This window comes from Ziziphus jujuba, chromosome 7 (assembly GCF_031755915.1).
Source record: "Ziziphus jujuba cultivar Dongzao chromosome 7, ASM3175591v1".
Taxonomy (NCBI): Eukaryota; Viridiplantae; Streptophyta; class Magnoliopsida; order Rosales; family Rhamnaceae; genus Ziziphus; species Ziziphus jujuba.
Window position 1 is genome coordinate 17561758 of NC_083385.1, and position 23735 is coordinate 17585492.

The following is a 23735-nucleotide window of genomic DNA, read 5'->3' on the forward strand; positions in this document are numbered from 1 at the left end:
GCCATTGCCAAACAAGGGTTACTTTCTTGGTTCTTAGTCTTTTTCCAATCTTACCTTGATGACAAAATCCTGGTCGAAATGTAGTCTACTATTTTTTAAAATCAAATTTAAAAACAACTCAGCAACCCAAAATTGTTATTTTTTTTAATTATTTTTTAAAGACGACAACAAAAAATCATAAATGTACTTCGAATCTCACAGATATTTTCATAGTAATTAGATGGACCACGCAATCATTTTAAATGACATAATGCAATTGAAAGCTTTATGAAATAGACACATTCTCATGTCCTAATTTTTTATGTAAATTAGAGGCATAAAATTCTAACTCATAAAATATATGAATCACAATACATTTTGTCAATTTATGTTAAATCAAATTTTCATTTTCCTTAGCTGTTTCTCAACACCCAACAAAGAACGTTGTCTCTTTAGCAGATCTAAGGAAGAAAAGATAAAGATTAAATGTTGTTTATGCCTTTAGATAAGATGGTATAACAGTTTATATGGTGAGTGTTTTAAAAAAAAAAAATGAAGAAAAGAAAATCTTATCCTCAACCTCCTTAAGCACTCGTGGATTTTGGTGTTGAATATAAAATGTTTTATGAGGACTTTACTTTGAGAACAATCTTCATGAACTCATACACAAAATAACTAATGGCAGCCGATGGTAAAACCTGAAAGCCAAGAAACCAGAAATCAAAACAAACATTATAATCTTCATATAATAAATTTCGGCCATCTTATAGTATGCAAAATTGAAGACATTGGCAGAGATATTGCAAATTGCATTATGGTTTATCCAAACTTCTAATATCGTATAGTTCGCACAAAAATAAAACTGAGGATGCGAACGAACTACATAATTTTTGAAAAGACTCGATCACAAGACTAGCTAGATCACTGTGATTAATTCTAAGGAAGTGGATCCAACTATGTATCTTTATTAATTACAATTTTGTTTTAAGTGCTCCTAATAACTCAAAGGAGAAACCCATAAGCATTTTCAGTTGAAAGAAATAACTAAAGATCAGCATCTTACCTGCATTAAGCTGGGAACTAATCCTGCATACAGCGCAGGAATACCTCCTTGTTCGACGATTTTTACACATGTTGACAACGCACTTAACTTTGTTTCCCGGACTTGCATTTGAAGATGTCTCCTCACAACTTCAAAAGGATATGTAGCAGCTTCCGAACAAGCACCAGCTATTGCCCCATAGAGTAGTGTTCTAATAGGACCTAATTCCAATTGTTCAAAAGCATTTAGTTCCTCACCTTCTTCTTTCATGTGTTGGATTCTTTTCCTCCCTTCTGGTGAATGCAGATAAGCTGATTTCAATATGTCATACACACCATAGTAGACTGCTCCTGAAGGTGCCATGCTTACAATTGAGGGCAACAAACCCTTGTAAAGAGAAAAGAATCCTTCAGCTTGGATCATGTGGCGGAAAACGCCAATTACACCCCCCAAGGCTTCCCCACCTGGTGCCACCATCTTTGTCCTGATCTGTAATAATTTGCATTTTACAATGTAAATTAGATTGGAATTTCAGAGTTCAGATTCATGACAATAGGGATAATAAATAACATATTCTTAATTCATATGTAAAAATAATTTTTGTGGAACATTTTTGTCATGTGCCACATGAACAGAACAATATTCAATCAATCCTTAGAAGATTAGAAATGATCATTCAACAAATAATATGTCAATCCAAATGAACAAGACCTTGAGATATGAATATTAAATCATCACTCACTTCAAATAAACAAATCAAACTGTTTTTGGCTTCTAAAATCAGTATTTATTTCATATGAGATTGTGATACAAAAGTGATTACTAAGAGTATATAAAGGTCTGGGAATCCTACACAACTGGGAGCAAATTTTCTTTTATATATGTGCATCTGTGTGTGTTTATGTGTGTGATCACAAACATGAGCCAGACACAAGAAAGAAATCCACGTTAACCAAATAACAGTGCCACATACAGTGTCCATCGGCAAACAGAGCAATGTAGCCGTAATTCCAGCTGCAGCACCGGCAACAAACCTCTGAAAATTTGTGCTTTCCTCATCGCCGGACATTTTCATGAGTTGATTTTTATATGTATCATAAGCATAGAAATTGATAGACTTAAAAGGTGCTGTACGAAGAATATTAACAAAATTTCCTTTCCAAAAGCCTTTCAGCCCTTGAGAAGCTGCAATTGTCCTAATGAGCTCAAGAAGGTTTTTCTGCTCCCCACGAACTACATATTCCATCTTCAGCCTCTCAAGAGGTGCAAGAATTGTTCTGAAACAGCAACAAAAATGTATAAAAATAACAATCAGAAAAAAGCTAAGAGCTTAAAATGTTATTAGATGAGCAGATGAATAATGACATTACCAAATCATGGAAGGAAAAGTAGGAACTAAAGATTACAGAAATGTATAGCAACAATTATATAATAGAAGCAGAATTGATCCTCTCTTAAATTGACACAAAATGCTAAAATGAAATATGATTCTAGCATTTTGGTTTTCAAAACTTTCAGTTTAACATTATTTAGGATCCAAAAGGACCAAAGCATAACCTTCTCAAATTAAGTTATCCCCATGTATGTACTCATAAAAGAAGGAGAAATCAATGTTCATTCTTTTTCTTCAACTGTTTAGGAAAATGACAATGAAAAGGTAAATGGTATTCCTTAGACTTTCCATCCATTTGACAAAAGATCAGAATTTGGTAATAATATTCCTAAGAAGACATCGAATAAATTCTCCTACGCTTAAAAATTTAGCCATTTTCCATTCACAACCAAGTGCTAATTAATACTTAAAGTGAACAATACACAATAAAATGCTAAAAAAGAGAAAACAAACCTTGAAACCATAGCAGCAACAGCACCAGCCCAGAGATGCTTAGTCACATTCATAGCACCTGAACTACCCTTCACCCCAACCCTCTGTACCACCTTCTTCTCCCCCTCTTCATACACAATCTCCTCTTCTTCCCTCAAGAAACTCTTATTCCCATTTTGCCCCAGAACTTCTCCAGATTGGCCAACATACTCCTTCCCATCATCACCCCCATTTTCACTCCTTTCCCTTCTCTTTATCGACAAGCTCACCGACAAAAACCCACCACCACCTCCACCACCTCTCAAACCCCCAAAACAATCCGCTCTCCGGCGAGTCCCGGAAAAAGGGGAAACCGAAACAGGGTCCAAAAGGGTAGTCTTGGACGAGAAGAAGGAAATGAAAGAAGGAGAGACGGCATGTAATGGGTCAAGGAACAATCCTCCGGCGGCGGTGGAGGCGCCGGAGAAGAAAGACTGAGATTTGAGCAAGTGGGTAAGAGAGGAATCCTCTGGCAATTGCATTGCTGTTGCTTAACAATTGTGGGGTCGAAAGGGAGAGACATCAAGAGAAGTTTATGAAGGGAATAGTAGTAGTAGAAGAAGAAGAAGAAGTGAGAGAGAAGGAAAGCTTGAAGGGTACGAGGGAGGGAATTAGAGAATAAGAGCAAGAAGAAGAGGCTGAGAGGTTGAGCGAGGTTGGGAATATTATGAGAGTGACATGAGGAATCGAAAGCCATGATGCTTCTTCATTGTTTTTCGCTTGGCTTCCATCGCCCTCATTGTATCTATGCTCTCTCTCTCTCTCTCTCTGTCTTCTCTTGGTGGCAGGGTGGTGGCGTTGACCAAAAAGACCATGAGATTCAGACAAAAACTATGTGTATTTCCTTAAAAATATGTACCACCAATTGAAATAGTAATTACGCTGTAATCGTCGCCGTCGATGCTGATGTGACACGTTTGTCTTTTGTTTCTACGATCTCGCACGTGCGCTTCAAATCTAACCTAAAAAAAAAAACAAACAAGTTTTATCTCGATTTCCACTAAAAAAGAAAAAAATGTAAATCATAATAACTTTCAATATCAAAAAAAAAAAAAAAACTATTGTAATATTTTTCAAATTATATATATATATATATATACATTACTTTGTCATCCCAAATATATATATATATATACATATTTATTTACATATATATATATATATATATATATTATTATTTTAAATCTAGATTTTCTACCTGTTTTTCTTACAGTTTTAAATGGGTTTTTTTTTTATTTACAGTAGACATATATATATTCACACATAATTTATTTGAATTTAATTATCTTATAAAAAATTTATTGATAAGGTCATGCACATATCAACAACTATTGGATTTGACAAATAATAACTAGGATCGAACAACAAACATGAAAAAAAAAATGCATATTTCATACTAAGTGGGCCATTTCTTTTTCTTTATTGTTGTTAAGTTTGATAAGTAGATTTCTATTGATAAATACAGATATCACCTTTTATATGATTTAATTAAGATATATTATTAACCAATTTTATTTTCGAAAGAAACATTATTTTTTAATAAAAATAAAAACAGAAAAAACACACACACACACACACGGAACATCCTCCAATCAAATCAAACAAGATCATTGCCTAATGACAAACGAAAATGGGCTTACTAGAATCTCACTCTGTGTTTGCTTACTAGAATCTCTTATCACCAATTTGCAAATAGAAGCCTGCCAAAGCAATTATATAAAAAAGGTATGTTTCTATCCAACGTATAAAAAGAATTATGCTCTTACAGAGGTTATGCAATTTGTTTCCGGAATATATTCACTTCCTATTCCCAATATCTCTTTTTTTTTTTTATTATTATTATTCTCTGGGCTTTAACATTATTACTCACAATTTTATCTTCTCCAAAAGTTTCAACATTTCAATCATTCTACTTGTTCTTTTTCACAAAAACAAAATTTCAGTGCAATCAAATGAAAAGCTTCAGAATTTCAAAATGATTTTTTGGGCCAGAGTATTCATGAGGCTAGTGTTAATGTATCAGAAGAGAAAATAAAATAAAACCCCATTCTAGTTTCCAGCCAATGCCCAACAGCTAATAAATAAAGGTAAGAAAAGCTGCTCAGTTTGTAAACATCTTGTACTGTGTATTTCATTATGTTTGTGGTCCAAAACTTGGGCCACCTCTAAGAAATCATTTGAATTCTCTCTCTCTCTCTCTCTGTTAGGTGGTCAACAACGGGTAGTTAAATATCTTATTCAAATCATTATCTTCCATTGTAAAGCCCCACTCCAACCTACCGTCCCCATAAAAAACTCATACGCTTCTCCTTTTTCAAAATAACTGATTTGTCAATCTATACTTTATGTATTTCAAATATTTATTAATATTATTAGAAGGTTATTAAACATTTCAAATAATGATAAATTAAATAATAAAATTTTTTAGGTTTGATCTAGTAATAAAGTTATTGAGAATAAACACCAGAATTAAATTTCAATCAAAATTTAAAATTTTAATATTAATAAAAATATTAATATCTTAAAATATAAAAATATTCACAGAAATATTAAAAATTATTTAATATCAATAAAAAATTATAAAAATTTATTTTAAAAAATATAATTTTTTATTGAAATTTCAAAATTAGCTTATTAATCAATTAATAATCAAATTGACTATAACAATAATAAAAATGTTGAATTGATATTATAATTCTCTTAATAATCAATTTATAATAAATATTCACGATCATAAATATATTATTATTAATAAAAATACATATTTGATAAAATTATGTATTAACTAAAATATATAAAAAAATTATTAAAATTATATATATTTAATAAATGTCATTTCAATATCATATAAAATTCTTGGTTAGTTGAAAAATGTTGGTGTTTGTTTTTATTTTTATTTTAAAATATAAAATATAATAAGCAATTACTAAAAATATATCTGCTTGAAAATTTTGTATATAAATTGTTAATAACGTACAATATGAATATTCGATAGTTAAGTTTGCGAAAATATATTCCCTATATATTTTTCATTTTTGTTTTCATTCTCTTTTTTTTTTATCTATTTTATAATACTTATAAAAATATTAAATATATTATTGTAATAAAAATATATAATAATAGTAAATAGACTTGAAACTTGTCACATTAATTTTTCTTTAAGAATAGGATAATTTTGGATTTTTTTTTTGTTAAATGTGAATTTTTTTTATTTGTTTGATTATTGGAAGCAATTAAAAAGTTAAAAAAATATCAATAATGTTAATTTGGTAAAAAAATTTACTAAATATTAATAATATTTATAAATTTTTTCAATAAAAAACTTTTAAAAAAATTTCATGGATATTTTTTAAATTTCTATGGAAAATTTGTAGAAATTTCAGAAATTTCAAAGAAAAATTATAATTTTTTTAACTAAATTATGAAAGGTTTAATGTGAATACTACAATGGAAATTTTTTTGAAAATTATAGAGAAATATTAAATATTCTATGAATATTATAAAAATTATGTTTGTGTTCATTTAGGAGTTTTTCAACATGTTAAAAAAAATAAAAATTGCAGAAATTTTACCAGAAGATTTCAATTTTTAAAATCATGATTACAACTTAAGGTGAAAATCCACATTTCCACAAGGGGAAAAATATATATATATATATATATATATCAAATTGACAATCATTTCAAATGATTTGTTTTTATCATATCATTTGGATCTACGAAGGGACAATTAAATAAAATAAAAAATAAAAAGTACCATAGACAATCTTTAATAATATGTATAAGACAAGATTCTATTTACACTATAAATTCTGATTGTCATATTATATTTTACATACATCAATTTTTGTTTTAATTTTTACTATTTACACTAATCATTTATACATAATTTATCCTTAAATATAATTAAATACACATACCATGTTGTATTACCATTAACTCCCTTTTAAATTTAATCCATACATTACATTATAGTTCTAATTTTCAAATTTCCACCATCTTCAACAATCTCAATTGATATTTTTTCTTATGTGCAGCAGCTAATAATAACGTCTACATCTACAGTCACATTCATCTATCAGCTGGTTCCTTTATTCTTCATCAGTCAATTCCTGAATTTTTCTGCTCTCTTTGTCTTGTTTTACCATTTTTGTGCAAAAACAACAATAAATCAAAATGGGAGAAAATTATTTGACTGGTTTTATGTTTTTTATTTTCAACAATTCCTCCTAAACTAGTTCATCTACAAAAAAGTATTTCTTTCTTTTCCTTTTTTTCTTTTTTTTTTTTAGTATTTTTCATTTCTTATTTTAATATGGTACATATAATCCGAAAAAACGTGTTTATGTTTGAATCACATGATCCTAAACCAACGGTATAATTTGATATATATAATTTAGATAAATACAATTTATGCAATTTATATATACCAGACGATTTCATTCCGTTTATGTACATAATTTGGATATAACTACATAATCTAATGAATGTAACCTAGATAAATATAATTTATTTGGGTTATGTATATCAAATGTATATGATGAACAATTGGTCGGAAGAACAAATAAAATGAAAATTTATCAAAAATAAAAAATAGATAAAAAAAATATAAAGAAAGCAAATAAATAATAAAAGAATAGTAAATACTTATATTTTTAATATTGAAAGAAATTATTTACTAATTTTTTTTGTCGGTTATTCCTCTTGATGGTTAAATTTCATTGTCTCCAATTTTTAAGATTTCCTATCTTTTTTCTAAAATTGTATTTTTAATCTGTTTATATATATAAAGATATTAAAAAATGTTACGTAATATCAAAATTTGGAAAGCGAATAAAACCAATTACGATAAAATATAAATAAAAAAATAAGGTTAGATTGGGCCAGATAGGGCCACAATGGAATGGAGCAAGCCCATTGGGCAATCCGACGAAGGGAAGCAGAGGCCCGAGTTAGAAGAAGGAGAAAGTGACAGGTCACAGGCGGAGTGGGAATTAGAATAGAAAAAGAGCCCGTGAGCTAGTTTTGATTGACTTTGTCTGGTTGTCTCCTTTCAATGACCCGTGGGTGGTACCAATTGTCGAATCATATATTCGTATGCTTTTTTTCTTTTTTTATTTATATCTCCTTTAACCCCTTCACATGCCGCTCTATGACAAATATCTCTTTCCTTTCATAATCTTTGCTCTTAGATTTTTTCATCTTTCTTTTTTTTATCATTTTGCCCTTTCCTTTTTACTTTATCCCTTCCTTATACTAATTTCTTCTTATTGAGTTAAATTGACCCTTGGACTATCATGGCATCCCAAAAAGCCATTTTAAAATGTATCATCATAGTTTTTAATTTCAAGAGCCAACCTTTAAAAATAATCTTTAATAAAATTTTTAATATAAAATATTAATTTTACTTTATTTCAATATTATATCGATTTAATTTAAAATAATACATATTATTATTTTACTAATATAATATTTAAAAAACAATTCGTAAATATAAAAATAATAATAAAAAAATAATAAATATTTATTTATATTATTAAAAGAGCCATTTCAAATTTTATTTTTATATTAAAAATATTCTTTATCATAAAAATATATATTTTATTTAAAAAAAAAACCTGAGGAATGCTCTTGCTCTATTTCTATTTTCTCTTAAACTACAAAAAATCTCATTTGCCCAATGAATTATTATTATTATTATTTTTTTATCATTTTATAACAATTGAATTTGATCAAATAAAAAAAAAAAAAACAATCATGGTTTTCTTGAGCAATGATAATTCTTCACCCCGTTATCAAAAACCCAAAGACAAAAAAAGGAAATGCTAGCAACAGTATAATACAAGAGCAGTCATGGAGGGTATTTCAGTAAAATCGGAGAGGCAAGCCGAAGAAAGAATTGGTCGTTGTGGTTGGTGTCGTGGTCAGGAGCTTTTTTCTGGCGAACCGCGCCATTTATCCAAAAAAATAAAATAAATTAATATTCAAAAAGAAAAGAAAAAAGAAGACAAAAACAAAAAGCAATTTTATATTTTTCCTAATCCAATATAACGTTCAATTCCTCCAGTCCTGCTCTGCTCTCCAGACTCACTCTCTCTCCTCTCTCTCTCTCTCTTTCTTTCTCTCTCCGTGGAAAAAAAGAAAAAAAGAAAAAGAAAAAAAGACAAAACCTCAAATCGATGAAGGAAGCCACTATTTCCAACAATTTATCTTCAATGGCTTCCAAGCCCTTCGACTCTGACGAGGTTGCGTCTTCTTCTTCTTCTTTTTCTCTCCTTTTTGGCGTATTTAATATGTTAGTTTGCGTTGCATTTTTATATATATATATATATATATATATTTTTTTTTTTTTCAGATTTGATCCACAAATTTCAGTTGCATTTGAGTTTGGCTCTCTCATTTCCAGTTCCACTTGTCTCTACTCTTTAGGCTGCACTGTTTGGTTGCTGAGTAAGTGCTTGAAAAAATATATATATATATATATATATACATTTTTGGTTTTGACAGAAGGAAAACGAAAGAGAAAGGAAATTCTGGTGACTCGTTTAACCCAATTCAGCTATAGATTTGGCTTGATTTTACATGTAGAACAATTGAAAAAATACATACCATTCGAAATCTTTACTTTCTTTTCCACCTACACAACCTCAGTTTTGTGCATTGTAGGAGGAATTACAAAACAATAAAAAAATAATTTGGATTTTTTTCCCATATTTTGTTTATGGGTCTCTCTCTAAAGCTTCACGACTCTCTCTTGGAGTGACAATCTCCGAGAGTTGAACTAGAGGTTGCTATAAATCTTTACATTTCTAAGGCTTCCAACTGATTTAACTTTCAGCTTCATTCCTTTTCCCAACCCAACTCTCATAAAAATTTTGAATAACATAAAAATAAATTTCAGGTTACTAGGTGAAGTAAAAAGCTCAGTAGACTTAAGAGCAGTCCGACAAGGCCGTGTCTTTTAATTCACTAATGATTTGGACTTGGGAGTTCATCTAATTCCTTCCTTCAAATTTTCTTTTGAGAGGAGATGCCTTGATATAAGTGTGTGTATGTTCTCCTTCTTCGTCATTTTGTTTTTGGGCCTGAGTGGTGAACTTTGAGATTGCGAGTTAATATGTGCTTTTCTGCATATTGCTCCCCATATTAAGAAGTAGCCAGACATTATTCTTGGCATGAAAATCCATATAAAATAATTTTGACTAAAGGTTATGATTCTTATGAATATATTTTTAATCCCTCACATGTTCTAAAGCAATATCAGTTTTAAGACCGAGTGAGGCTTGTCACAAACTTTTGTATTTTTTGGTTAAATGGATGTCCTGTTTCTGCCATTTCTTTTTTGTTTTTGTTTTTGTTTTCTTGTTTTTTTTGTTTTCCATTTATGACTGCGGGAGAAATTTATGTTGCTGTAATTCAAAATATTAGTCGCATGACAAACCTAAATAAAATGCCACATTATTAATCATCTATCACGTGCAATTTTCTGTATGCATGAATCTAACATGTAAACTACTTGCAGGGGAAACCATTTATTCAGGGAATTATGGATGAAAGCTGCGGCATACCTGTCGGCTATTCAGGTTTCAAGTTACTAAAGCCAAGTTTTGACGAAGTCGACAGGCAATGCTCTATAGGTAAATGCACTTACTTCCTTAATTGAGGAAGCTAATTTACATTAACATATTAGATATTCATCTTGGCTTCTGCTTTCAGATATTTTGCCTCTTATCTTTGAGGAGGCTTCATGCCCAAAGTATCCGTTGGACAGCTCAAATGTAAGTTATTCTTTCTTATGTAAACCCTACGACTCTTTATTTCGTTGATTCCTGCCAAGAGAACGTGTTATAAAGACATTCCATTTAATGCATCTTCTACTAGCTAGTTGTACCTAAGAAACTGAATATGCATGCTCAATTAGGAATTTCTCTTCAATCAGATTGCATAACGAAGAAAATGCTGTTTTCTCTATCATCTGCAATCTTTTCTTCAATAAAGTTTTCTTGTGCCTAGCTAGGTTAAAAGTTACTTAAGATATTATGCTTTCATAAAATTAGTTGGTATTAACTATTAGGTCGCTAAGCTTTTTATGATCTTGTTCATGCCTGCAACTCTTGTCATTTTAACTTGAATCTCTTTTTCTTCCATCAAATGCATTCAAAAATATAATATTTCAATCTTTATACATTTAAATTATATTATTAAATCTTTTATTCCTTCAGGCCCAAGATATCTATAACATTTCAGTGCTGCCCCAGGAGGGCAACAATCTACAAGGTGCTTCACAATTAGCTTTCTTAAGCATTCTTGAGGTTCCTAATCCACCCAAGGATCAGAAGTCCATGGACACATATTTGAATTGCCAGAACTGCATTGATTTACAAATGAACAACGCAGATACTTATTCTTCTTGCATTGTTGATATAAAAGTTGAAAAAGAATCTCTTCAAGCACCTGAATCCAATGATGAAGCTGTTGAAAGTCTGAAAAACGAGAGCGTACTAATTGTGAGTTTTTTAGCTGTTCATCTTTTCAGAATGTAGCCTCAAAATTATAAAAAATGAAAACTGCAAAGCACTGCAGGCCATGCTCAGTTTAAAAAATCATTACAGCTCATCTATCAATGAATTACTGTTTCAGTTTGGACTGCTTCTGTTTCTAAAGTTAATACTTTGTTTGCTTACAGAACTTGCAGAAGGTGTTGCAGAGACAGTCAAGCCTAAAATTAGGTCTGAAACTTATGCAGCTTCTAATAAACCATTTCACTTCCAGAGGTTTGCAAGCATTTTTGTACAATCTGTTGAATCTTCCGTCATATATCCCTGTATGATGTGCAAATCACACATTTGATTATCATCGCCACTGTTAGTTACACTGAAGCATTTAGCACTCACTTTAAGCCTAAAACAAGGTCTGAAACTTGTGCAGCTTCTAATAAGCCATTTCACTTCAAGATGTTTGCAAGCATTTTTATACCATCTATTGAATCTTCTGTCATATGTCCCTGTATCTTGCGCACATCAAACATTTGATAATCATCCCCATGGTTAATTACACTGAAGCATTTAGCAACGACTTTCATTTAAAAGATGCTTATATTTAACTTCTTCCATTTATGTTAATCATGGCAATGTATTGTGTTGCATTGTGTTTTTCCTTAAAAAGAATTTGAAGAAACAAGGATGCATATGTTGAACTATTTTCAGTTTCTCTGATTGTTCAATATTGCGGATCATTCTTCATTCAAGGCAGTTACTTACTCTAGTTACATGACGATTGTATTTAATAATCATTTTTTCAACAGAAAAAACATTGAGCGACAGAGTTCATGAAATTCCAAATAACCGATGGAGAAGATGTAAACGTGCTGCTTCAATTGACTCGAGGAAAATCCTCCTCCTATTCTCAATCTTGTAAGCTTTTCATCAACAAGCAAATTGACAGTTGTTATGATTTTTGATTATTTTCTATTTTTTATGTCAACCTATCATTATTACATATAAAGCTACTAAAACTTCATGGGAGGTAAGGGACTTGAAATTCAATGTTCAAACAAGGTCTGTTCTACAAACGTACTCCCCTACCCCTAGTACATGAAGCATCCTTGAACCAGTAACTAAATATGTATATATGTATATATATATATATATATAAAGGAAAATAGTTGGTTAAATAAAAAATTATTTCTTTATTTGCCAATGACAAATGTAATTTTCTTTGCCCAGGTCAAGTTTTGGGACATTGATACTGATATATCTAACATTGAGAGTGAGGCAGAGTGCAGAAAGTTATGTTCATGCCTGATGGTGTCAACCTTGTTGCCTTATGGGTTTATGATTCTTGCGTCACCTTTGCTTTTTCTGAAGCTGTCTCTTGAAAATTACTGTTGAATTTGAACTCTTTATGATGTAAATATTAATACCTATACATTATCTAGAGTTTGACTGAGATTGTTGATGTATTTGTCTGTGCTTGTTATTTTGCTGTTTATTTCCCCTTACCTAAAATTTGAGCTTCCTGGAGCTGTATTCAAGAAATGTAGACCTTCATGATGTAAATATTCATACCCATTCTTGTCTCTCTGTAAATTAGTCATTGTGTTCAAAATTCACAGCATGTCTTTTGTGTTGTGCAGGAACTAGAAGCTAATTGCAATATTCGTGTTCAGATTGAAGCTTAAAAAATTTATGTTTAACTCGCATAATTGAAATTCAAGTGGAACACACGAGAAAACCTTGAAACCCTAACCTGAATTTTATGCAACTAGTGGATCCTAAACCAACAGCCTCTATCATTCTAGCTTTATCATTCTAGCTTTGTCTGATGAAAGAAAGGCTGTTTAACCAGCTGAAGTAAAGGATCATACCAAAAAGTAAGCTTTCAACATTGTATTCACACCGTATTGACTGGCTCCATGAAAATTTTCTACAATGAATGAATTGATACTGTTTATAAATTTCTAGCAAATATCAAGATAAGTTCAAAGAAGAATACTGCTAAAACAATTTGAGAGGAAGTGTTGTACATAACCAAAATGTCACTCCAAGTATGTCATAACAAAATCATTACTCAGCCTTTGTTCTCAAAACACTCACAAAAAGGACCTAATTGTATATTCGAACAGGGAAGCACCACTACAGAGTGTACCGATCTTGCTGTAAGAGAAACTGATCTCAGAATCTGCTGCCTGACTTATCAGCTGTCCTAAATGATTCTTTTCATCTGTTGACACAAATAATTAACCTAGCATGCGCAACCTCCTCCTTGCTGCTCTGTCTGGGATGTATTGACTGTCGGCTTGAGATTTACGTCCACCATATCTTCCTGTTTTGTTGAAGAAAGAGTCTCCATCCCGGGCAATGCAGCCGCAATCTTACGGAAGAGAGGCTGAAATTTTACATTCATTAATCAGTGCCATCAAAATTCTGGGCCAACCGACACAACGGGGAAAGAAAGAAATAGATCACACAAGTTTGGTAAGATGGTTCTAGTGAACATAAAAATTTCCTTGTACCGGTAATTTCTGGCAATTTCCAGACTGAAATGGACTATAAAAATTTCCTAGAAGAAAGTTATACAGATTTCTGATACAATGTCTACCATGTTTTATGATATGCATCAGCACTCATTTTGCATTTTTAGCAAAAAAATAACATATGCTGGACCTTGATAAGTTATTTATCTGTTACCTTGATATTAAATCCTGCTTTAGCACTGGTTTCTATAAACATAACTCCAAACTCACGAGACTTGGAATCCCCTTCCTCTATAGAAACCTGCCTGTTCAATCAACAAATAAAATTTAATCAGGAATTTGTGTAAATAACAATGATTAACTTCAGACCTTACGAATGTTTCCCAGTAACTGGGTAAAATGCTACTGTGACGAATAATAATAATAATTTACAAACAGTACTATTTCTGTCCTTTATTGCGACATAAAAATTAGGAATTCTATTCTACTAGTGGACTCCAAAAGCAGAGTGTCTCTCAGGTGCCTTCATGACTATGGCAGTAAGCACGTCCACTTAGTGAAGAAAAATAATCATTTTTTCCTCTATAATCAATTAGGTTTCGAGTCCATGAAGACTCTAAAAGTGATCAAACTTATGTGAAGTGGACAGAAACTGAAATTATTAAATCAGGGCAATGTCATATTCTTTCCAGACTTCCAGCAAAAGGAATACTTTTCAGGCTTCCATCAAAAGGTGGGACAGGACAAGGAGATACTTTATCAGTTAACTCCTTACCTTTTATCAACAAGATCAGTTTTGTTCCCGACTAGGACGATGATAACATCAGTGCCTCGCTCTGTGCGTACTTCCTCAATCCACTTATTGGTGTTCAGGAATGACTGCCTATCTGCATAATGACAAGTAACTCGGGAATTAATTAGGAAAACAATATGGATCTGTACGAAACATAGATCAAGGAGGATTGTACGCTAGCCACTACATGCCTCATGCAATGATTTAATGAGACAAGAGTACAAGAACATGATTTCCTAGAGACGCAAGGAGGTAGCTAAAAACACAGATGGGTTTTGAATTTGGCCCACCCGTCCATCTACTTTTCTAATTTCTATTTATGAATATCAATCTTAAATTGACAACAAAAAATGCGTAATAATAGCAAAATAACTTCTAGTTTCTTCTTATGCTAGCATAACTGCACATAACTGCATATAACTATATATGCATTCAATTGACAAGGGAAAGTTGCATGTACTGTAGAAAATAATTCTGAAAGATGCGACTCCTTTCAAGCTACATACTCACTTGCTACGTCATAGACAATTACTGCAACAGAGGAATCCCTGATGTAGCTCGGTATGAGACTCCTAAATCTTTCTTGTCCTGCAGTATCCCTGCAAAAAGTACAATGTATTTAATTTAAGAATCATGAATACATAAATAAAATGAGATAGCAACAAGATCGTCCTTATAACAAATAAAAACTAAACTTTCCTCACATTTACACACACTTGTTTAGAAAAATAAATAAATAAAGAAACGTAAATTCCTGCCGACAGTAAATCCACATATTTTATTATATTGCCTTGAGTATATCAGATCCATTTGCGATTTTAAACCAATCCTATGGATCCATTGCATTGATAGCAAACAATGTTTACCAGCAATCCCATGAAAGAATTCAACATGAGATGTCTCATCTTTGAGCCATCCGGTCAAGCATAACTTAAACCAATTATAAAAATGGGTTCCCACTAGGTGGATAATAAATAAGCATATATTTGACAAAAAACTGGAAATGGAGCCATCATCCTACCAAAGCTGTAAACGAACTGTACGATCTTCAAGGTACATTGTTTTTGACAAAAAATCAATTCCAATGGTCGCCTGCAGTTTATATGAGACAGAATATTAATAAAATGTCTTAGCATGGTAAAACTAAGCTTAAAACAATAAGTTAAATAGAATAATATATTCTACAAATTCCAATTTTAAGTTAAAAACTAAACGCAACATTTTGCTTGACAATTGTTCATCATTAAAGCCTCGAACTAGAATCTAAGAATTTTTTGTTCAGTTCTAGCCATCAGTGTCCGAATGCAAACTATTGAGCATACTGTTTAGCTTTTCTTTAAAGTAAATACTAATAATATAATAAAATTCATTTAATCAAAGATTCAAAGTATTAGCTTTTTCCTTCTCTTTTTTAAGGAGGGTCATGATGATGCCGCTCAGAGTAGCTCATCTGAAAAAGGAATTTTACAAACCCACAATTTTTTCATAATTTTTATTCAGAAACCGATAACACGTTCAGAATAAAACCCTCGGGACACTCCTGAAACTGGTACAACCAAATCACAATAAATATTTCTTTCACAGACATTCAACATTCAGCGAAACCTCCATTACATATCCAATTTGCTCATAGAAACAACGAAACATCGAATTTAAGAATAAGGCACCGAGAAAAAATCAACATCCGATATTTGCTAATTACGGATCCTGCAACGAGCATAAATTATTTTTCATTTTATCGATCGCAATCTTTACAATCTGTTCGTATTCATGAATGCATTAAAAACAAAAAATCAAAAAAAGAAAAAAAAAAAAGATTGGACACAAATAATCGACGACGATCCAGCGAGATCGAATTTCAAAGGAGCGAGATCAAAATGATTCAATTGCGATCAGATAAAAAAGAAAAAAAAGAAAAACGAATTGAAGAAATACCTGATACGTTGTGTCGAATTTGTCGTACATGAAGCGGGTGATAATGCTGGTTTTTCCGACCGATTGATCGCCAAGGAATACGAGCTTGTATTTAGCCAGAGGGGACACCGTCGCCATTTCTCTGATTGTTTGAGCTTCAAATCCGAACAAAAATGGATCTGAATTGGATCTGAATCTCAGAAAATTCTTTTTTGTTATGGAAATGTTGAAGATGAGAGAGAAAATGACCAAATGTTTATTATTTTGAGTTTAATCTATTTATATACAGATTTAGAGAGAGAGAGAGAGAGAGAGAAACTGAGAGACGGAGGAGAAACCGCCAACCACGACGAAGACGGCAAAAGTCAAAATCTTTTCACTTTCCCCAATTTGCCCCTCTTTTTCCATTGCAGATTACGTTCGTACCCTTTCAAGGTTGAAGGAGTCGATCATGATAATTCTTTGTGTACAATTGTACGCGCAAATGGATGAAATAAAATTAGTATTAATAATCTTAAAAATAATTTTAAGTTTGTTTTTCCCCCAAAAAAATAATAAATTATAAAATGAAAAAGACAATTTAAGATTGTCCTGTTTGAGGGGTTTCTTTGATTGGGAAAATTTAAATTTTTCTATAAATATATATATATATATATATATATATATATATATATATATATATATATATATATTTTGGTAAATAAAGACATTTCATTGCACAAGGCCAAAAAGAGAACCTCCCAGAAAAAGGAGGAAATTACATAGATAGGTTACTTCCCAAGGCATCAAAAGCTAACAAGTCCGATATGTCCCTAGGAAATGAACCAGCATTACAAGCAAGCCAAACAAAAGATGATCCTGTCTGAAGGGCTTTCTTGGCCATCAAGTCAGCCACCCTATTAGAATTTTTGGAGTTCCAGGATAGGCACCAATTCTCCTTTTTAAATAAAGATCTAAGAAAAATTATATCATGCCTTGTTTCCCACACCAAAGGATTGTCCACCGAGAGGATAGTGTTTACAGCTTCTCTACAATCCGAAGACCAGCAAAGGTCTTGCCAGTTGTTCCTCTCAGCCGTCTCAGCTGCCCAAGATAGGGCCTTCACCTCAGCCTCTAGAGGAGAACTACAAAAAATACGCTTAGAATCACAGTAAACGACCTCCCCCTTCCAGTCCCTAGCAACAAAAGCAATCCCAGCTTGATCATTGTTAAAGGCTGCATCAGAGTTGATTTTCCACCACCCTTTAGTTGGAGGGCTCCATCGTTCCTTTGAAGAGCAATTGTGAATTAACTCTTCCACACTTTCAAATTCATCAACAAGAGTGTTGAACCGTTGTAACATATCCTGGCTAGGGAAAGAGTCCGAAAAAACCTTTTCATTTCTACAAAGCCAAGTAAAATAAAGTACAGTGGTAAGAAAGATGGAGATTGATCTCTTATCTTTGCCTTGACATCCTCCAGCTGTAATAGGATTTATACACATCTCCACCAACTCCTTCGTGTTGGACACATTCCAGTTCTCAAGTCTACACCCCCAGTTACTGGCAAAAGCTAGTCTTCTGATAAAGTGACAGTCCTTGAAAATGTGCAATAATGTTTCCTCTTTGTCTTCACACCAAACACAGTTGCGGTCCCCTTTCCCAATTCTAGTAAAAATCAAATCTCTGGTGGGAATCACATTGGACAGCACTCTCCACAGAAACATTTTAAGACGTTCATGCATCTTGATGTTCCACAGATTTTTCCAAATAGCCTCTGATTCTCTGCTTTGGTCTAACATACATAGAAATTCAAAGCAATGTTTAACTGAGAACTTGCCTTCCTTATTGCCTTTCCAGATAAGTTTATCTCTACAACTGACACGCGACCAAACAATCTGTAAAATAGCTTCAGCAGAGTCCGGATGAAAAAAATGACGAATCTCAGTCTCTTTCCACTGATTAGTTCTCTCATCTCGAAGCTCAAAAACTCTCCTCCATTGTGAAACATCTGATTCAAGTCTTGCAGTAGGACTTTTTGACTCTATACCTGGCAGCCATGGGTCCTTCCAAATATCTATTGTCACACCATCTCCAACTTGAAAACATGATCCCTTCCTTATGATATTTCTTGTTTTGATGATTCCTTGCCATACCCAAGAGCTCCCTTTTTTTAGTTTATAACCAAAAAAAGTTTCATTTCTCAAATATTTCGCCTTCATAAATCTTGTCCATAGGCTATCTTCTTCACAAGCCAATTTCCAACCGAGCTTAGCAACAAGGGCCAAATTTAAATCCTTAAAGCTTCTGAAGCCTAAACCTCCCATTTCCTTAGGCCTACACAGGTCCTTCCAAGCCTTCAGAGCCAAAAAACCTGTAGCATTCGGCTTGGACTCCCACCAAAATTTTCGAACAATGGCATCCATATCTTCGCACACATTTACAGGAAGTAAAAAGGTGGACATTGTGTAGCTAGGGATTGCTTGAACCACGGATTTGATCAATGTTGCCTTTCCAACCTTTGAAAAAAAATGTCTATTCCATCCTTCAAGTCTTCCTTTGATCCGTTCTTTGAGAATATGGAATTCTTTCGTTTTGTTTCTCCCAAAAACCAATGAATTCCCCAAGTAGATTGCTGAGGTTCCCATATCCTTGAATCCTAGGATTTCTTTGATGGCCATTTTTGCTTTCCGAGGAGTGGACCTTGAAAAGAAAATGTTGGATTTCTCTTCATTTACCTCTTGCCCCAACCAGCTGTAGAAATAAGATAAACACTCCTTGATAATAGTGGCATCTCTGAGGTTTGCTCGACAGGAGATGATTAGATCATCCGCATATATGAGGTGTGAGATTGCTGGAGCATTACGGTCCACTTTAATTCCGTGTAATCTATCTTGATCTTCCTCTTTTAGCAGAAGTCTGGACAAAATTTCAGAGCAGAGAATAAAAAGTATAGGTGAGAGGGGATCACCTTGACGAATCCCACGTTCGGGCTGAAAAGTGCCACACACGCTGCCATTGAGGAGGAGAGAGTAGTGCACCGAGCTTAAGCAGCTCCGAATCATCCACCGGAACTCGCTAGAAAAGCCCCACAATTCCAAAACTTTATCAACAAAACTCCATTCAAGGCAATCGTAAGCCTTCTTTAAGTCTATTTTGATCATCATAAGGCCTTGTTTTCCTTTGTGTTTTCGAATTTTGTGAACTAGTTCTTGGGCAATCACAGTGTTCTCCGCTATCCAACGTCCTTTGACAAAAGCGTCTTGGTGAGGAGAAATAATCTTCTCAATAACATTGCTAAGTCTCCCTGCTAAAATCTTGGACACAATTTTATACACAAAGTTGCATAAACTAATTGGTCTGAAATGATTAAAATTTTGAGGTTGATTGATCTTAGGGATTAGAACAATAAAAGTTTCATTCATCGAAGAAGGTATCCTTTGTAATCGAAAACATTCCTGCGTGTATTTTACCACCTTATCTTGTACAATATTCCAGTATGATCGAAAGAATATACCTGGGTAACCATTTGGACCTGGACTTTTCAACGGGTGCAAATTCCAGATTGCCTCCTTAACTTCCTCTGGCGTAGGTAGTCTCAATAAGGCTGTATTATCTTCAGGCGAAATAAGTCTCTCTCCAAGCTCTTTAAAATTCTCCTGAATTTGTGGAAAATCAGATTTGTAGAGTTCTTTAAAATGGTTAAGAAAGTACTGTCTTATCTGATCCGGATTAGAAAGCCACCTTTGATCATCCTTAATTGCCTGGATTTTATTCTTCCTTCTTCTGTTCAAAAGACTTGAGTGAAAGAATTTAGTGTTCTTGTCCCCTTCCTTGAGCCAAGTTTCTCTAGATTTCTGACGTAAGATAGACTCCCATCTAGATCTATGTAACCTCAACTTATCCAAAACTTCAGCTTCTTTTCCCATGTCTCTATCCTCCCATTGCTGAAGAAGAAGGAGATCGGCTTCAAGATTTCAAATTTCTTTATCAGCAAAACCGAAGACCTCCTTATTCCATATCCTTAGGGCCTTAGTAGTTTCCTGAAAGCTTCTTTTTAGTTTGTGGCAATTCATCCCAGGTCGAATGTCTGCATTCCAAGCTTTCTCTATAACATAATTGCTAGATCTGTCAGTAGTCCAGACCTTCAAAAATTTGAAAGGTTTCTTTATTCTCTTCTCTTGACCACCTAGCCTGATAAGAATTGGGCAATGATCTGATTCTTCAAACATAAGATGCTCCACTAAAGATAGAGGAAATTTAGCAATCTATTCTTTATTCACCACTGCTCTGTCAATCCTTTCCCTAATAAACGCTTGGCCGCATTGTCTGTTGTCCCATGTGAAACGTCCTCCGATAAACCCAAGATCGCTACCATCAACTTCCTGCATAAAGTTTTTCAAGTGGAGTCTTTTTCTCCAAATAGGACGGCCTCCGAATTTTTCCGAGCTATCGATCACCTCATTAAGGTCACCAAATAAAATCCAGGGTCTCTCCCAAACTGACACAACCTCAGCAAGATGGGTCCAGAATTGGTTCTTTTCCGAATTATATGGAGTGCCATGGCAAGCCAGAAAACTCCAACTAGAATATCCTTCCTCATCAGAAGCAATCCCGCAAATGATTCGCTCAGAGGACCAAGAAATACTAAAATTGCACTCATCCTTCCACATCAAACACAAGCCCCCTGCATTTTCTTTGGCCTCAATAATCTCAACATTAAAGAAGCCAAGACTTCTACTCACCTTTTCTAACCGTTTCCTACTCCCTTTTGTCTCACATAGAAAAAGGCATGAAAGATTGTGGTTTCTGACTAAGTTTTTTAAAACATTTGTAACCGCCGGGTTACATAATCCCCTACAGTTCCATGAAAGAATTTTCAGGGCTGAGGGGGGGGGGGGGGCATGAGAGGGTCCGCCTCCTCGGCCTATTGAAAATCCAACTTTCGCCTGGAAGAGGACCCTTCAGCTCTCTCCAGTGGTCGACTTTCCTCTAAGTGGGATAAATTCCTTCTTCGTGCGTCTTTTTTCCAGGATCTTGTCCTCCTTGATTCTTGAGCAGGGGGAATTCTTCTTTCTCTGGGTGATTCACCACCAAAAGCAATATTTTCCAGAGATAGCTCACAGGTTTCGGTCACCACTTCTCCTGTAGAGTTGTTTAAATCAGGGGGGTTTACTTGTTGGGAGTCTGGGAGAGAAGATCCAGCGAATCCATGGCTACTAGTTCCTTCTTGAAAAATACCATCAATGGGCTTTTCTAATCGTAACTAGCTACGAGGGGGGTCACACAAATCAACTGGGGCTGGGCGTTTTTGAGTTGAAATTGACTTGTGCAAATCAATTGAGCATATCTGCTTGCCCGAGGCTTTCACTAAAGCAGGTGGGCCCAGTCCAATAGTTTCTAAGAAGCCTGAGTCAAGGGAGTCTATTTCTTTTCTTTCAGTGTCTTTAGAAGTTGCTATGGACTTAATAATGGATGCAGCCCAATTACTTAGGCCCAATACATTAAACTTTGGGCTCTTAAATCTCTGCAGAACCTCCTCCTGCAACTCCTTTTCAAAATTTAAATCATGTCTTTTTAGGGTAAGACTGAGAGCATCGACCTCTGGGCACAAACCTTTGATATTCTCGAAGTCTTTCTTCTTCCAAGTTTGACAAAGGCTGCTGCTGCTTTTTCCTTTCTCCTCGAGCTCCGCCTGGCTTTGGTGAACGGTGTCTGTCAGCCGAAAATTGTTGGGAATGATAATTTCCCTAGATTCTATCTGACTTGCTTGTCTGTTTAGATGGATCTCTTCATTAATTGCCATCGGCAGATTGACAAACTGTAGACTGCCCGAAGTCTCCGATCTGATCCATGGCCCATAAAGGCGAGTTTCGATTCCTGTGCTTGCTCTGATCATTGCCGGTTTTTCAAACAGACATTTTCCGGTCACATGGGATAGACGCCCACATTTGTAGTAGAAATCACTTAATCTTTCAAATTTGAACTGGACCCATAACTCATCTCCTTCTGCTCTCTCTAGAAAAAAGCCAGCCGGGAGAGGGTTGTCTGTGTTAATGTCCACTTTAAAACGTAGGAAACGTTGAGAAACAACCGATTTTCTTGTAATAGACTCTTTGACAACCTTCCCTAAACGTGCTCCAATTTGAAAAGTTCCCTCAACATGTAAATAAATTGGTGGAAGACCGTGAATTTGGACTGTAAAAGTCGAGAATTTGAAAGAAATCTCAGATAGCGCTAAAGTCTCTGGCCATTCCTTGAGAATGATGTGTGCCCCATTAAAAGTCCATGGTCGACTTTTGAAAATCCTTTCCTTTTCCCCTGACCGCTCAAAGGAGAATTTGAAAATGTTTTCTTCCAATTTTTCAATCTTGACTTTGCCCATTAAATTCCAAGTTTTGGAAATAATTTCTCCTATTGTGAACTGGCGAAAGGTACGGGTAGAAAGTAGCTTCCCTACCAAGACTCTGTTACAAGCGAGCTCGCCCCCCTGTGTCCTTGGTTGAAGAGATAATGTTCTAAGTGATTCATGAAGAGGAATAAAACCCAATTGATCTTGCCCCATTCCAGCAGAAACCAGAAAAAGAACCCCCAAAAACAAAAAGATAGAAGAAAGGGGAAAGCTTGTAGAAAGGAAAAGAAAACTGAAACAGAGACTAACCAGCTTTGAAACTGATTATATCACTGAGCAGTCCTTAGCAGGACTTAGATGGCAGATCTATAAGAGAGAATCGCCATGGAAGAGATTTTTTAGTGTATAGTGTATGTAATTTCCCAATTACAATTATGGCAGTCCTATAAATATTTCTTCATGTTTGGAATACTGATAAAGTACATATTATTGAAAAATCAGATTCTTATTCGAAAGAGAATTGACTTCATTGTTTTTGACTGTTTCTAAAATGATGTATTGTCATTATTTTATTGCATATAAAATCCCTATACATTGTTATACTGCAGAAACAATACATAGAACCTTGAAGGACTTGCTAAATCAAAAAAGTATTTGCGGTTGCTTTTGTTAAATGCACAATGCAAGTATATATTTATTGCTTCATTGTATCTTGGAGGCGTATTTGCAACTCCTTTGCAACACTAAATTGGTGGATTTGAGTTTATCATAATCAAATTTAAATTAATGTGCTTTGAAACATTAGAGGATTCAAGCTTATTTTATTTTTGTACTTTTCC

General features: G+C 33.7%; 3 protein-coding genes across 7 annotated transcripts; 1 reads left to right on the plus strand and 2 right to left on the minus strand.

Annotated features, from left to right (window-relative positions):
• Positions 1-233: 233 nt before the first annotated feature.
• On the minus strand, positions 234-3715 carry LOC107425186 (probable mitochondrial adenine nucleotide transporter BTL3). Of its 2 annotated transcripts, XM_048478492.2 has the most exons (5): positions 2868-3715; positions 1995-2298; positions 1043-1510; positions 560-677; positions 234-440 (listed from the first exon to the last, which is right to left on the minus strand). In XM_048478492.2, the coding sequence occupies exons 1-4, from the start codon at positions 3365-3367 to the stop codon at positions 603-605; spliced, it is 1347 nt and encodes a 448-aa protein (XP_048334449.2). In that variant the 5' UTR covers positions 3368-3715; the 3' UTR covers positions 234-440; positions 560-602. The 2 variants fall into 2 exon arrangements, with proteins under 2 accessions (XP_048334449.2, XP_048334447.2); XM_048478490.2 differs by having other exon boundaries at positions 234-677.
• Positions 3716-8920: 5205 nt separating this feature from the next.
• On the plus strand, positions 8921-12972 carry LOC107425185 (uncharacterized). Of its 4 annotated transcripts, XM_016035140.4 has the most exons (8): positions 8970-9129; positions 9240-9334; positions 10407-10521; positions 10601-10662; positions 11107-11391; positions 11571-11658; positions 12189-12297; positions 12610-12972. In XM_016035140.4, exons 3-8 carry the CDS (start codon positions 10431-10433, stop codon positions 12686-12688), a joined length of 714 nt encoding a protein of 237 aa, XP_015890626.2. In that variant the 5' UTR covers positions 8970-9129; positions 9240-9334; positions 10407-10430; the 3' UTR covers positions 12689-12972. The 4 variants fall into 4 exon arrangements, with proteins under 4 accessions (XP_024932407.2, XP_015890624.2, XP_015890625.2 ...); XM_025076639.3 differs by lacking the exon at positions 9240-9334 and having other exon boundaries at positions 8921-9129; positions 11143-11391; XM_016035138.4 differs by lacking the exon at positions 9240-9334 and having other exon boundaries at positions 8927-9129.
• A 275-nt stretch (positions 12973-13247) lies between these two features.
• LOC107425184 (ras-related protein RABH1e) lies at positions 13248-16867 on the minus strand. The gene is made up of 6 exons (XM_048479433.2): positions 16588-16867; positions 15674-15744; positions 15163-15251; positions 14635-14746; positions 14074-14164; positions 13248-13771 (listed from the first exon to the last, which is right to left on the minus strand). Exons 1-6 carry the CDS (start codon positions 16702-16704, stop codon positions 13628-13630), a joined length of 624 nt encoding a protein of 207 aa, XP_048335390.1. The 5' UTR covers positions 16705-16867; the 3' UTR covers positions 13248-13627.
• Between the last annotated feature and the right edge of the window lie 6868 nt (positions 16868-23735).